The sequence below is a fragment of the Phascolarctos cinereus genome, unplaced genomic scaffold (genome assembly GCF_003287225.1).
Source record: "Phascolarctos cinereus isolate Bilbo 61053 unplaced genomic scaffold, phaCin_HiC Scaffold_726;HRSCAF=1367, whole genome shotgun sequence".
Classification (NCBI taxonomy): Eukaryota; Metazoa; Chordata; class Mammalia; order Diprotodontia; family Phascolarctidae; genus Phascolarctos; species Phascolarctos cinereus.
The window spans coordinates 228,895,721-228,912,495 of record NW_027556098.1 but is presented as its reverse complement, the minus strand read 5'-3'; the positions used below and the strand labels follow the sequence as shown (position 1 = coordinate 228,912,495).

The 16,775-nt window shown below is 37.0% G+C and overlaps 1 protein-coding gene across 5 annotated transcripts in view; it reads right to left on the bottom strand.

Moving 5' to 3' along the window:
• The window catches only part of DPP4 (dipeptidyl peptidase 4), a 296,755-nt gene that overhangs the window by 247,394 nt on the left and 32,586 nt on the right, over nt 1-16,775 (bottom strand). For all 5 annotated transcript variants that reach the window (XR_013483048.1, XM_021004926.2, XM_078146997.1 and 2 more), the window contains exons 6-10: nt 16,208-16,260; nt 16,020-16,092; nt 12,763-12,883; nt 8,355-8,515; nt 5,126-5,238 (exon numbers count right to left, since the gene is read on the bottom strand). Coding sequence is in view for 4 of the 5 variants with exons in the window: in XM_021004926.2 (XP_020860585.1) it covers nt 5,126-5,238; nt 8,355-8,515; nt 12,763-12,883; nt 16,020-16,092; nt 16,208-16,260 (521 nt within the window). In the remaining variant the exon portion in view is untranslated. The remainder of the gene's footprint in view (nt 1-5,125; nt 5,239-8,354; nt 8,516-12,762; nt 12,884-16,019; nt 16,093-16,207; nt 16,261-16,775) is intronic.

Sequence of the window (16,775 nt, the reverse complement as noted above, 5' to 3'; positions counted from 1 at the left end):
TGTTTTGTTCTGTTTCCTCTTTCTTAAGGTTCCTTCTATTGGTTCTAATTCTTCCTTACAACATGACTAATATGAAAATATGTTTAACAGGAATGTTTATGTAGAGCCTATATCAGATTGCATGTTGTCTTGGAAAGGAGGTGGGGAGGAAGGGGGAGAAAAATTTTAAATTCAGAAGCTTATGGAAGTGAATGTTGATAAATCAAAATAAATTAATAAAAAAGAAAGACAATCTCTACATATTAGAGATTTTCCGTTTTATGCACAATTTTCCCTTCTTTTCCACAATGTATATGGAATGAAAATGCTTTTATTATTTAGTGTTTGTTAAGAATAAAAATAAAAGAAAATGAAGGGAAAAGAAAAGATTCATCACCTAATTGCCAGCCTAACTTTGCATAGGCTGTCCCTCATGTCCACTCTTCTTATGAATGCTATGAGAGAGGGTGTCTCAGATTTATAGGGAAAATATTTTGTTGACACTTTGCTTAGTATACCACTTCATTAAATACCTTTGCTTTGAAAAAAAAAAGAATATTTGCATCATCTGTCTCAAAGGAAAGAAGTATACTCTGAACATCTTAGAGTAATACAGAAATGTAAGTTAGGAGTATTGGCTGGAAGGATAAAGAGCCACTAACTACATGTAGTCTTTGATCCTTACATAATGGACAAGAAGCATCACTGAATATCCCTGGGGCCTCTGCACCTTCTTTTCCATCTTATGCCTAGCAGTTCTAGTACCTGACTGAACTTCACAACTGAGTCACAGATGAGTCAGAAGTGCCACTCGACATCACTTCAATTGTCATCTTCAATCTATGTGTCAGAGGTGGCTAGTCACTGTCCTACACAAAGGCATGCTTACTGCCCACACCATCCCTATTCAAAACACTGGAGACTTCTTTCCAAATTGGTATTAAATCATTAGTGCCTAATCTTTGGCCTAGCTATCATCTAGCCTACATCTCTCCAAATAGTGGATATCAGAACATTCCACTCAGACATTAATCCAGTGCATTCTTTTGAGGGCAGCTAGGTAGTGTAGTGGAGAGAGCATGGGGCCAAGAGTCAGGAAGATCTGAGTTCAAATTTGGCCTCAGACACTTACTAGCTCTGTGACCCTAGGCATGTTACTTAACCCCATTTGCCTCAGTTCCTCATCTGTAAAATGGAGACACACTGGAGAAGGAAATGTCAAACCATTTCAGTACCTTTGCCGAGAAAAGTGTTGTAGAGTCGGATACAACTTAGCAACCACAACAACAACAACTCCTCTCTTGAGATTCCCACTGGGCATTATCAGTTAACAATGCTCATACTGAGGTACTGAAATAGCTAGTAAGTGTGACTGCTGAACAACTATCAGTGACTTTTAAAACGCTGTGGATGATAAGAGAGGTATCAAAGGATTAGAGGACAAATGTCTGCTTTCAAGAAAAGGAAGAGAAGAAAGTCTGTAACTACAGGTCAGTAAAGCTGACTTTGATTCAAGAACATATCATTAAGAAGACAGTTAATAAGCACCTAGAAAAAGAAGCAGTGATCACTGAGAGCCAATTTGGTAAAAATTCTTGTGAAAAACAATTGGAAAAGATTTAAAGTAGATGACAGTCCAAGTAAGTAGATCTAAAATGGGTTAAATGGCCAAGCCAAAGTGTAGGATACAGTGGGTCAATAGAAGACTACTTGTCCCTAGGCTGTTTGACATTTTTCATCAATGATATGGATAAAATTGTTTATCAAAGTGGATGATAACTTAAAACTGGGAGAAATTGCCAAATTATAAATTTAATATTTATTAAGAACTTATGAGTACCAGGGACACACTAAAAGCTGGAGATACAAAGAAAAAAGTTAAAACAGCGCCTGTCCTCAAGGAGCTTCCATCATAATAGAGGAGACTACAGGCGCACACACACGCGCGTGCGCGCACACACACACACACACACACACACACACACACACAGAATACATGATGGTAACAGGAGGTAGGATACTGGCAACCAGGGAGCTCAGAAAAGACTCCATGTAGAAGTTGGCACTTGAACTCAATATTGGAGGAACCCAGGGATTCCAAGAGGCTAAGGTGAGGAGGGAGTGCATTCCAGGCATACAGGATAGCCAATACAAAAGCACAGAGGTAGGAAATGGTGCTACATGCATGCAGAAGATCAAGTCAGTATAGTTAGATCATAGAATATTAGGCAGAGGGTAATATGTAAGAAAATGCAAAAGCACAAAAGGGACAGATTATGAAAAGCTTTAAATGCAAAATAGAAGGGTTTGTATTTCATCCCAGAAACAACAGTCACTGGAGAGGGATGGAGAAAGGCACAGTGCAAAGCTGACTTGAGAGGTGGCCTTTAGGAAGGTTATTGCAGCAGCTATGATATGGAAAATGAATTGCAGAAGGGAGAGATGGTGGGGAAAAAACTAGAAACAATGGGTGAAGTTGTAAGAAGAAAATTTAGTCTTGATATAAGGAAAAAATGTCTAGTAATAAGAGCTACAGAAAAATGGGATGCTTAGCCTGAAGAAGTAGGTTCCCCTGTACTGGAGATCTTCATGTAAAGGCTGAATGATCACTTGCTGGGTATGTTGTAAAGAATATTCTTCTCTTTAATAGTTGTGTGACCCTGGGCAAGTCACTTAACTCTGCCTCAAAAAAAAAAAAAAAGAATATTCTTCTCCAAGTAGTCTGTGGACTATCTAGAGACCGAAATCCTTCTTAATTCTGAATGTTTTTGTAATTATTGGATGATTTTAACTTAGACACTGTTTTCAGTCTAGGAGCCATAAAAATTCAATAAAGGAACATATCTACTCAACTTTATTCAAAAATTTAGAAGAAGGAGTTATTCTTGCATACTACCGGTCACTCATTGTTTTATTTCAAATAGTGGTTTAAGCCTTTCTATGTGGGAGGGCAAATTAGGAGGAAAAAAATACTAAAGCTATGTCATACTTCACCTGTGTGAAGCTAAATTGCTCAGGAAACCAGAAGGAGGCAAGGCACTGTGGCACACACTTGTAATCCCTGCTATCGGGAAGGGTAAGGCTGGTGAATTAACTGAGCTCAGGAGTTTGGAGCTATAATAAGCTATGTCAGTTGGGTGTCTGCACTGAATTTGGTACCTAAGGAGAGGTGAACCAGCCAAACTCAGAGACAGAGAAGGCCAAAGCTCCTGTGTCAATCGTTATTAGGATTGGACCTATTAGAGGCCTCCACACTTCCAGTCTAGGCAAGATAGGGAGACTCAGTCTCAAAAAAGGAAGAAAGAAGAGAAAGAAAAAGAAACTGGAGGTAACTGATTGTAGTACTGGATTGGCTGGATTGGAGAGAAAGTTAATGTAATGTTCTTTTACTGAAATATTTCAGGGAAATTTGCTGGGTAACATACCAAAGAGTGCTTAACTGATGTGTTTTACTGACTGGCAAGTATTCCTTGAATTAACTTAGCACTACTCCTTCTTTTAATGCTGCCCAGAAAATAAAGCATGTCACAGTACCAAAATATAGCTGGGTGGTTTTGAAAATATGGCACCCTCACTTGATGTTAGCACAATCAAGTGATGTGCTTGGAATAATTTTTTGTAAGAATGTATTTGTTTCCATGGCATTTCCAATTAAAAAAAGAGTTCTTTTGGAAATATGTCTGACAAGGAAATGAAAGATTAGCATCTTGCAAATGCAAGGCACTTAATAAATGCTTTTTTGAATTAACCTAACACCAGAGAATCTTTACCACTGGTTCAGTATAAGGAATGTAAAAGAATAAAGACAGGTTGATGTTTCATTAACAGAAGGGAAAAAACACAAGCCCAATGTTGCTTGACTTTACTGCACTAGCAAACACATTGGTACATTAAAAAAAAAATCCTCCCTGAAAATTTAGGTTGAAAAATCAGAGTTAATCTAGCAGGCTTTTACAATAGGCATACAAGAAATATCAAATGGTACGTGGCTATGTGTCAGTCACAGCCAAAAGTCAGAAAGAGAATCAACCAAAACAATTCTTTAAACTGGTGGGAAAATGTCTGTCTCCGGACAAACTAGTGTGTTGGGACAAACTTAAGTGTGTCAGGACAAACGTTTGCTTTTAATTATTTCATTGGGTTTCTCCATTTAAGTGTAAAATTCTGACATGCCTCATCAACCCACGGGATTAATAACTAACATACAACTTGCAGGGTAGCTGTGACACATTTGATTTAAGGAAAAAGAAGACACATAAATAGGGGAAAATATGAAAAGTCTATAGCAGAATAAAAGAAAAACTGTCCATAATAACTGCTTTGCCACTTTAAAAAGTTGTAGGTCAGTCCTCAGTTCAATTTGACACCATACTGAATTCGTACTTGGCATGTCTTAACACACTGTACTAGGTTCTGGGAATATAAAGTCAAAACAAAACACTATAGACCTCAAACAGTCCATATACTACATTCTGTAGTGGCCAACTCAATGCTCTTTTGAGCACTGAATCTTGCTGGGGTCAGAATCTGTCTATTTACTAACACCAATTTCCTTTTTAAAGTATAATGAACTTTCTAGATGATACCTAAGTCCTAATATCCTAAAAGCAACCACTAGCACTGATAGAGCACTTTCATTTGCAAAGCAATTTCCATATCTCATGTGATCCTGACAACAATTCTGTTAGAGAGGTGCTACCATTATTTCCATTTTAAAGATGAGAAAACTGAAACTGAGAGCACATAGATCACTTACCCAAGGTCATACAGCTAGTCTGAGACAGGACTTAAACTCGGATCCTCCAGGGTCCAAGTCTGACACTTTGTCACCCATCAGGCAGTTGCCCTATGGTTTTGACTTGAACTACAGAGTACTGTTTTATGGAAAGATGTTTCAGGAACAGATAAGAATTTCCAAACAACAACACTGGCTGAAATTACCAAAAGGAAATAAAGATTTCCAAATAAATGATCAATTGTGAAGTCTGTAATCATTTTCTGGCTATGGAATCCCAACTTCTTTTTTTTTGGGGGGGGAAGGGTACATATGTACTTGCCAGACCCATAATCTGAAAAATCTCAACATGATTGCTAAGAAACTCTAAAGCTGTATAACAGTCCAGAACTTCAGGGCCAGCAACCTTACCTTATTAATATAGAAGCAGGAGCTACAATCTGTACTGAAGTTGCATTAGTAGTTTCATTGACAGCTGTGGTATCAATGACAAATAATTTTACAGTTGGATTCGATGCTCCTGCCTAGGGGAAGAAACAATTTTTAAAAATATACAAAAGTAGTATTTTGTGAATACAAAGCATTTTTCCATAAACTAAATATATTTAAATTGATGTTCTTTGTCTCTAAATTAATTATCACACACTGAGAAATCAACTATTTCCTCCTGTGTAGACCAAGTCAAATCACTTAAGGACAACTCGTTCATCTGTGTCTTTTGATATTCATGTAGATGAACAAGTCAATTCAGCATAATATGTAGTCCTATTAAAAAAAACAACTGTTTTCATGATTTTTTTTTTACAGCTCATGAAGAAGTGTTATTTGTAAGGATAAGGTGATCCCTAACATGAGATCACACGGCCAAGTTTCCTTAGCCCATCCAAATATAATTCTTGCACAATTTGACTCTAATTCCAAGGATTTCTCACATTTAGTCTGAATCCTATGATTGATTCCAATTAATCAAACAATTGACTAATCAACTAACTGAACATCTTATCACTTATTTTTACTGGGTCAGATGATTTGACTGATGTCTGTGAAAGTAAGCCACCACCTACACCCCCCAGTTTACATGGTCTATATATGCAGGGAACAGATTGTTGAATTGACTTTGGTTACTGACAAATATACGGTGATCCTCAAATATCAAAGGTTATGGATGGTTAGCCACTCTGAAGCACATACTGCATGGCCAGAAGACTTAGTAACCAGATATAAAGTCCTAGACATTGATCTGGAAGAGATTGGGAGAGTCATCTAGACCAACCTTCTCATTTTATAAATGAGGAAACTTGAGTAGAGAAGTTTAAGTGACTTTCCCAAGGTCACACAAGTCATAAATGGTTCAGCCAAGATTTGAATTCTGGTCCCCCAGTGCCAAAACCAGTACTCTTTCTAAATCACTTGGGAAACTTCTGAAGAGAAGAATGAGCTTTTGTCTATAATGAACCAGACTTAGAGTCAATAATTTGGTGTTGAAATAACATAAATATATTTAAAGTCACAACTTCTCATCAGAAATACATATCTACAGTGGTAGAATTCTAAAATAGTCTTAAGTAAGAAATCTGGATGAATTTTGACCTTCTATTTCCTGCCTTATGTGTCTTGGACCAGGCTGTCCTTCTTCTTTGCTTACAATACATTCACTCCCCTCTCACCTCTGACTCTCAGAATCCCAATCTTCCTGGAAGACTGGGTTCATGTCCTATCTAGACTAAGTTCTTCCTCATTCCTTTCCCAGTACTTATTGCCCCCTCACTCTTCAAAATGACTTACAGTTACTTATCTGTGTATCCCACCCCCACCCTCAAGGAGAAATAAAAGTTAACATTTAAATAAGGTTTTATGTCAAGGGATGAACCTAGACTCTAATTACCTGTGATATAAAGAAACAACAGTCTTTAAAATATTATTTTGTAGGGTAGATGCAATTTAAAGCTACACGCCTGACTCTTCCAGACTTTCTCAGTCATATACTGGAAGTACCCTCTGTAGCAGCAGGCTCTTCCTCTGACTGATTTCCAAGAGTCTCCTTTTTAAAATACACCCAGGCCAGCCATGTCTTCTTTCTCCTCCAGGCTGCACTCAGCTTTTCCTGGACTTTCTTTGTGATGCTCCCCCACTGGGTACCTTTATCTCCCCTTCAACTTTTTTTCAATGTGTTTACTTCTCCCATTAGAATATAAGTTAGTATATTATTATCATAATATTATATTATAATATTATATATTATGCAGTATATATAGTGTATATATATTATACATAGTATATATATATATATACACACACACTATATATATACTCATATATATATACACACACGCACACATATATATATATATATATAAATACATACACACACACACACACACACAATGTAGTAGCTACTTGATAAATGTTTACCAAATTGAATTATATTACCAGAATCTGGTATGTAGTAAGTGCTTAATAAATGTTTATTGACTTTTGGCTATAGCTAATAAATCACTTTTCATACATTACCTCATTTGCTCCTCACAATAATGTTTTGAAGTAAGGCCTATTATTACATCCATTACATAGATGAAGAAACCGAGTCTAGGGGTAAATACTTGCCTGGACCAGTACTGAACTCAAATCTTTCTGGCTATGTTCCTTCCTTATACCATCTTCTTCTCTTAGCTAAGCTCCCTCAGGGAAGGGATTATTTCTTTTTTTGACTCTGTATTCCTAGCAACTAGCACGACACTTTGCATGTAGTTGATGATTAATAAGTGTCTGTTTAATGCTTGAACAACGTATTTGAGAGGCACTCAGGTATACTAGACAGAGAAATGAACTTTGCAACCCTCTTCTGCCTCTAATTACTTGAGTGACCTTGGGCAAATCACTTCATCTGTAAAGTGACAGGTTTATTCTAACTCGCTTCTAAGGGTGCTCTTAGGTCCCCAAGAATCTTTATGAATATAAACACAGAGTATGCAACTAATTTTTTTTTCTTGGAGGCAATCGAGGTTTAAGTGACTTACCCAAGGTAAGGTCACCCAGCTATTAAGTGTTTGAGGCTGAATTTGAACTCAGGTCCTCCTGATTCCAGTTCTCTATTCACTGTGCTGCCATGCTACCCCACAACTGATTCTTAAAAACAAACAAAAAACTTCCTAAAAGACCTAGTAAGAACATCTTTCTGAACTTGACATACTAAGCTGCTACAACGACAAATGTTTCATGCCTAGGATAAACTCAATTTACAAAGTAATATACATCACTCCCATTGTTCAATTTTACCATTACAACTACCATTTCCTTCATTTGAGACCATCTAACTTCATTACCTACTCCTCTTTTGCTTTTAGAGATGTCTCATTCAAACATTTCCATTTCCCCCTATCTCTCTTTCAAAAGCAGTTTCCAATTTTTTCTGCTTGTCATTCCTCAAAGTTTTTGGAGAAATTACAAAACCTTAAATCACACTCTTTCCTGGGATAATAAAAATACTTTAAAATTGCCAGATGCTGTTGACTTCAGCAAGAGTAATCACAGCAAGCTGTTGAAGAGAGACTGACAATATTTTCATTAGCAGGAATGGATTAAAGGAAACCATTCTCTTTTAATCAAATTACCGAAACACTATATGAAATAGAACACAGACCTTTGGATATGGAAGCTGAATAGTCTTCGGGTACTGAAATGATTCATCAAAATAGAAGGAGTATTGCATGATAGGAACTTTTGTATCATTAAATTGGGCATATGCTAGAAAAGTGCCGTCTGGAGACCACCACAGAGCGGAGTAATCACTAAAGACTTCCTCTGGGGAAAAAAAAAGATATAAATTCTTCAGTTACAAGAAATATCTGATAAATTGGCTTTGGCATCACAAATATTGTTCTCATTAAGCTTAAGTAATTACAGTAGAGTTCAACTAAATGCACCACTTTACATTTTCTGGGCTTCCAAAACCAAAGTAATACACATAAATAAATGTAAGTTATATTTTCTGAATTTGGATTTCTAAATAGAATAATGCTATTTTATTCCTGTTATATGTTCTGTCACCATTGCAAAGTAAATCATCCTTCCTCAATTTTTGCATTTTAGAATCCCCTATATTTTAATACTTAGAAGGATACTAAAAACCAACTAAATCAGGTACAGAAGACCCTCTCGGATCCTCTACTCCAATTTTAAAACATCCATTGGGTCAAAACATCCTCTCTCATCAATCCATCCTTGCCCCTCCCCTCCCACCAGGATTCTCAGTACCATACCCCCACAGGATACTGAAACAGTGGCAAAGGCAACGGAGAAAAAGTGGAAGATACTCAATAAGCATAAACAATGCTGCTTCTACATAATTTGCCTCCTGTCAGAAAAGGAAGGGGAAATGACCCTTAAATGACTCATAAAGCACTATAACCCAAAATAATCTCCCCCATTCATGCCCCGTCTGGCATTTTATAAATATTATCTCATTTGATCCTCACAACAACCCTGGGAGGTAGGTACTATTATTATCCCCATTTTACAGATGAGGAAACTTAGGTACATGAAAGTCATGTGAGTTGCATAGAGTCCCAGGACTAGTGTCTTGAGACTGGAGTTCTCTTCCTGACTCCAACTTCAGTGCTGTATCCACTGAGCCGCCTCCCTGTTAAGAGATTTTGCTGTATCAATGAATTCCTCTTTGGGAAATTAAATGTCCCTTAGAGAATGGGTTCTTAACCTTTTTTGTTCCATGGGCCCTTTTTGTAGTATAGTGAATTCTACAGCCTTCTGAGAATAACTTTTTTTAAAAAATGTATTTGCTGTTCAGTTATGTCCAATTCTTTGTGACCCCATCTGGAGTTTTGTTGGCAGAGATATTAGAAAGGTTTGCCATTTCCTTCTCCAGCTCATTTTACAGATGAGGAAACTGAGGCAAACAGGGTTAAGTGACTTGCCCAGGGTCACACAGCTGGTAAGAGTCTGAGGCCAGATTTGAACTTAGGAAGATGAGTCTTCCTGAGTCCAGGACTAATACTCTTATCTACTGTGCCACCTAGCTGCCTCTTAAATGTATAAGCAAACATATATATAAGTAAAAGTGATTATAAAGCAAACCAATGATGTTGAAATAGTTATCAAATTACTAAGAAAACAAATTGATCTGCCTCAGCTTAAGAACCCTTGCCTTAAAGGATCATTCATATATTAGTGTGATTTTATTAAATCAGGACAATGCTAAATTGAGGTCAGCTTCAGGGAATCACTTTGGATTTTGTGTGTATGTGGGGAGAGGAAACATAATTGATTAAATTGAGGGTTAAGGGGCCACAGGTGAAAGGGGAGGAAGATTACTGATGGGGAAACTTCCAACTCTAACATTCAAGGGATCTTCTATTAATTCCTCTTTCTCCATCTTTAATATGAACATTCCTAGATCCAAAGGGACCTCATTCATCCTCCCTTGGAATGGAATGCGCTTGTGGATGGAAAGAAAATCTTAACTTATATTGTCAAGACTGTCAAATCTCAGGAATAAATCCAGCCTCAGACACTTACTAGCTGTATGACCCTGGGCAAGTTACAACCCCATTGCCTCCCCTGTGCAAAGAAAAAAAAATACTGTCAAGGCTCAGCAAGCAATAAATGCAGGCTCACCCCGGTAGAACAGAAATTAGACCTAAAGGCAGCAGGCCTGGGTTCAAATCATTGCTCTGATGGTTACCTGTGGTCAAGGGCAATGCCTCTCACTTTCCCTATCTGTATTATGGAGAAAACACTTACACTGCACCTTCCTCATAAAGTGACTATAAAGCAATTACTTCATAAATCTTAAAGTTTTAAATAAATTTGAGTTGTCATATAAATCAAAGTCTATGCTAATCAACTTGGAGTACAAGGAAGGTTCCTAAATCATTTTCTTATAAGGTACCCTTTCCAATGGAATGTGTCTCTAAAGTTCTTTAATTGCTACGGTTTCAGAATGTAGACTGCATTTTCCTATGTTATAGGTGATTAGATTTCCAGGCCAATTCAGAAATGGCTAACTGATAGGCATATAGTCTGAGTTCTATGACTCATAATTAGGGGCTATGTAGTATAGGAGGAAATCAGGGAAGATGAAGAGAGAGGAATGAAAAGGATAAGGAAGAAGAGAAGGTGGAGTCTGAGGGGGAAGAAGAGGAGGAGGATGTGAAGGGGGAAGAGGAGAAAGAAGAGAAAAGAGCATCTAAGTTCCAAGGAGCAGGGCCTTTCTTTTCTTTGTAATCCCACCTGCCTAGCAGATTCTCTGCAAGTACCAGGTAATTAAAATGTTTAACTGAATTGAATTGAAAAGGACCTGAAGAGGAAGAAAAAGAAGAGAAAATGAAGAGAAGAATTAAGGGTTTCAATGAAAGAAATTTCCAAATCTATTTATCTCCTTTCTCCCATCCCAAGTCAAAATTCCTTTTTTCTTCCTATCATAATTTCCAGAGCTAAAAGAACCTTTATTGACTATATAATTGAACTCCAATATTTTACAAGTGAGAAACCTTGCCTGAAATGCTTAGTGATTTGTTCTTTGATTTCACAACCAATGCCATTTCCACTACCATTTCTTCTAATAAGTTAACAAAAAAGGATGCTTTTAAAATCAAATGGATCTCTAATTGGTAGGTTTTCTGGAAATGTAACAAAGTGTGGGAAATTTTTCAGTGTCCTGAAAGATTTCTGGAAAGAAGATATCAACCCCCAACCTACCTAAGGACTGATCCTTTCAGGTCAAGTCCCCTGGATGTTTTTTCACAGCCTCTCCCCTTCCTCCCCATTTCTATACCCACAAAGTCTCTGAAAGTCCTATGGTTTGTTCATTCTAGTTCTTATGTCAGTGAAGGCAGAGGTTTCTGCAGTTCAGTGCAAAGTTTGTCCAGATAGATAACCAAAATGACAGGGTGGAGTGGAGCTGTACCAGTGTCTATGGAATCATAATTATCTATCCAGCAATACTATTGTATAAGCATGTAGTTACTGCATTAGAAAATACACCCAGGGCCATTAAAACATGCATTTGCAAGTGACTGATTCTTAGATCAGATAGAGTCAGAGCTTAAAGCTCTAATCTAAGTAAGGAAAGTAAATTAATATCATTTACAACAATCAGATGACCTGGGAATATAATTGAGCCTCAGGGTCACAGTTCTACTGTGTGATCTTAGTTGTCTTCTCGAGGCCTCTGACTCCCTCTCCAAATGAGAGAACTGAACTAAATTATCACCTTAAAGTCCTTTCCAACTTTACCTCTTTACGAGGAACAATTTCTTTGTTCCAATATTTCTCTGACTTTTAAAAAACACTAGATTCAAGCAGTTGAAAGGTGCGGTGTTCCGTTCTTTATAAAAATGATTCATTTGCAAACAAATAATAGTAATTAGGTTGGATCTCTTTAATCAGAACAACCTTCAAGGAATTTGGGAACTTTCTCAAAATCCCTGTTAGTCTGGCAACTACAAAAGAGCCTACTATACATTTGATCAACACATTCACTGTGCATGAAACACTCAAACATCACTTTCAAAAGCTGTTGATACTAATGACCTCCACATTTTAACAAATGTTATCTCTAATCATTTTCCCCACTTTTAAAAGCAGGAAACCAAGTTTTTTCTAACAGCAAATGGGCACAAATACTCTGGAACACTGGCTTTCTCTCCCCAGTGTCCCCACCCCCTAGGTTTTATTCTGTCTCTGCGTGGAATGTTGTGACGTTGTTTTTCTTTCCTTATCAACTACTGTTACTAAGATAGATCTGGCTGGAAAATATTTGACTTCAATCTGTTCACTCATCGGTCTCCAAGGCCTGGAAAGTTATCTAAACCTAAGTCTGTGGCCACAGACCTAAAAGTTTATTGCAAACCCCTGTGGTCTAATAATTTATAAGACAGGCTAGTGTAAAGTATTTCTTTAGCTTATAAACTAACATGTTTTCTGTACTCTAAAATAGACATTTACTTTCAAAATCATGTAAGAAAATCTATCACTTTTAACTAAACATTCACATTTTCTGGTTTTAAAAAGTTTTTTTAAAAAAACTGTACCTTCATAAACCCAGTCAGTTATCCCATTAAATATTTCATTTTCTTTTCCATTAAAGGTGATCCTCAAACTTGGCAAATGTGGTTCATTTTTCATATAAATATCATTATTCCAAACATATACCTATAAGAAAACAATACGAATAATGCATTAGCACACCTTCTAACACAGCTATTTAAATTAAGATTATATCTTCAAAACATAGTGGGAAATAAATATAATAAAAATATAGGAAAAAGCAAAACTTAGGCTAGTTATACTCAAGGATGGGCAGGATAAATCAAGATTGTTTCATCTTTGGTATCCCCAGCACCTACCACATAGTAGTCACTTAATAAATACAGTGTTGATTGCTTCATTGATGAAGTTATTTTCCACCTTATGTCCTATAGTATAGTAGCCTCAAAGCTTCGTAGTTTTCCATCAGTCACAGCCTGGATGTGTGCTATTAAAGTATCAACATCATCAAATACTTTTTATTTGAGTTTTGTGGTTTTAAGTTTTTTTTATTTATATATATAATTAGGCAATATTGTATACTGTTGGGAAGTAGGGCAAAGGTCACTAGCTTCACCAAATTAATCTATCCCTTTTCAGTCCTCCCAAGTTGATTTGCATGACAACCAGGGATATTATTGGCATGGGGGATCCAGCTCATTTTTTGCTGGATGTTCATCCATTAGATGTGGGATGTGCCTGGAAGCTCCATCTTAGTTCTCGGCTTTCTTCTCTCCTCTGTATTCTTTCCCTTGATGATCTCATTAGCTCTCTAGTTTACTTACTAGTTCAATTTTTACCTATACACAAGCAATTCCAAAGTATTTCAGTCAAATCCCACTCACTCTTTTCAATTCCGGCTGGGCACTACCAACTGCCTACTGGACATTTCAAAGTGGATATTCCAAAGGCATCTCAAACCCAACCTGTCCAAAAAGGAACTCCTTATATCTTTCCTAAAACCCATCCTTTCTCAAAACTACTCCATTTCTGTTTATGGCACTAGCCTCCATTTGGTCTCCCACATTTCCACTCCTGAAGTCTTCCTTGACTCATTCTTCTCTCTCAACCACCATATACAATGAACTGATCCAAATTCCACAGCATCTCTCACACACTCTTTTCTTTACTCAAGGCCTTCTCACTTGGGCCACAGAAAGAACCTTGAAGTTGGTGCCTCTAACCTCTACTTTCATTTTACACTCCTTTTCATTTGCTATGAAATGAATACTCCTAAAACCTATCTATCTATTACACTCTTGTGCTCAAAAACCTTCAATGATTCACTATTACCTCTTGTCTACTAATTCTAGAGCTCAAGGACATAAAATTTCCTTTAAGTGCATGCAATAATTTTACTGTATTATTTCATTATTATAATCTTCCTGAGTATAATTAATTTTTTTTTTAATCAGGAAGCCAGCAGTCTGGCCATTTGATGAGGAATTACTTGGTAATGGCAGCTGTCATGGGGAGAGGACTAGACAGACCTGTGATTTTAGAGGCCTAGGGAGACCCTGGAAAAGGAAACTCCCCGTATTAATGAAGATGAGCACCTTCTGTATCTCACAGTCTGATAGAATTGCTCAAAGCACTGGGAGTTAGTTAAGGAACCTGCCCAAGGTCACACAGGGAGTTATGTTTCAGAGGTGGTATTTAAAACCAGGCTTTCCTCCCTTCAAAGTCAGCTCATTATCCACTATGCCATACTGAAGTCTATTAAACAAATAAACATTGAAAATGACCCTGGGTATTGGGTGGCCTTCTCTGTTTCTGCAGTGATGGGATAGGACAAGCTCTGGACATAGATGACCAAGGTACAATTGCTACCTACCAATTCCTATTTGATCTTGGGCAAATCACTTAACCTCTTAACCACCTAACCTTGTTCATAGCACAAGATTCCTTGTTCCCCATCTGTAAAATGAATGGTACTGGGGTATCTTCCAAATCTAGAAATGTAATCCTGTGAGGGAGAACTTGGTTAAATGATCTAAAAGTAGAATACTGTCCCTGTCTATAACAATCATAATAGGACATTCAATTCATTCAACAAACATTTATTATAGAAGAGCATTCTGCTAGGTGCTAAAGATACCAAGTTTAGATAATTCAATTCAATTAATATCCAGTGCCTACTCTGCACTAGGCACTGGTGTTAAGCACTGGAGAGACAAATGATACAAAGAAAGACAGTCTCTGGCCTCAAGAAGCTTATAATCTAATGGAGTAAAACAAGAAAGAAGCTGGAAAGCAAGGAGGAAACAGAACCAGGGGTACCCAGTGGAGCTGAAACCAGATAACACTTTATCTCTTCCCTAATATAAACAATAAATATGACACACAATATTATACGATAAAAGCACCAAAGAGATCCAAAGTGCTATGTAAGGTCCATGAGGCCAACAGCAATTAGGAGAATCAAGGTAAGCTTCATGATGATTATGATGATGACGATGACAGCTGACATTTATATAGCACTATGTTCCAGGCACAAAATGTTTACAATTATTATCTCATTTGATCCTCACAACAACCCTGACAGGTAGGGTTATCATCCTTATTTTACAATTGAGGAAACCAAGGCTCACAGAAGTTAAGCGACTTTCCCAGGGTCACAGAGATAGTGTCTAAGACCAGGTTTGAACTCAGGTCTTCCTGACTCTAGGCCTGGTGCTCTATCCACTATACCACCTAGCTGCCTCACTGGGCATGCCTCATGCAGGAAGCTTTTTGGTTAAACCTTTAAGGACAAAAATTTAACAGGTATGAGCAAAAAGGACATGCTAGGCATGCAGACAAAGGCACAGAAGTAAAAAAAGCACTTAGTATGCACTAAGTATGTTTGGGGTTGGGCAAACAGTCTAGTCTAAATGGAATGTAGATTATGTGGAAGGGAGTAATAAGAGATAAGGTTAGGTGTGGTGCCAGATTGAAGAAGGTCTGAATTCCAGTAAAAGGAGTTTGAACTTTTTACAGCAAACAGTCACAGAAGAATTTTGAGCAAAGGGAATTTCACGAATAGACCCATAGATCCATAAGATTAGATTGATAGCGACATAGAGAATGAAATGGAAGGGGGAGAGAAGAGAAGCAAGTTGCAGTAATCCAGGTGAGTGATATGTATTAAAGTGGTAGCAGTAGAAATAGAGAAAGAAGATATTGTGGAGGGAGAATTTAAAAAACTTGATGAAGGGGAGAGTCAAAAGCAACTCCAAGGTTATGAACACTGGCCAATGAAAGGACATCTGCATTTACTAACCAGTTTGTGACCAACTGGCGACCAGGAGATCTGCTGTATGACATCAGGAATTTTCTCATTTAAAACCAGCTCTCTAGAAGAAAAATGAAACAGAAAATAAACAATATTTATGATTCATTGTAATCTCTTATTTCCCTCTCCCAAAACCAGTATTAACCCCTGCTGGATTTTATATAAAAGTCACTGACCTCTTATTTAAATCATATATGTCATATGAAGCTGTGTAAGAATGCCTCCAAGTCTGTAAAAGAAAACAGTTAAACTTTTTAATGACTTAATGACATTCTGTACATAAAAATCTTCTCACCTGTTCTTGGCAAGCTAGCTAAGCGGACAAGATAATAATTTATAGTTCCTATGTTTTATGTAAAGAAATTCCTATCCTAGAACTTCCTTATTGTCATTGTTAAAATTATGTTTCGTCTTTTTGTATCCGTTATGTTTGGAAAGAAAAAAATATGTATTAGTAGTTAAAAAAATCCTCTCTCCTAAATCCCTATCACAGTACTTCCAGGCTTTCTAAATATACATGAAGTTCAGTAGAATTTTAAAAAATTAAGGAAATGAGTCTGGCTAAGGATATTTTAATTTGTAAATGAGACCTAGGAGTACAAAGTATAAAAATAATTTTTTCTATGATGATTTTTTAATTTAACATTTACTGGCCATATATCTGGCAAATTTGATTCTGCTTTGTTAATAGCCATGAGGTCCCTGAAGTGTTTACTTGATATTTTGTTCATTTGCAGGGAATGG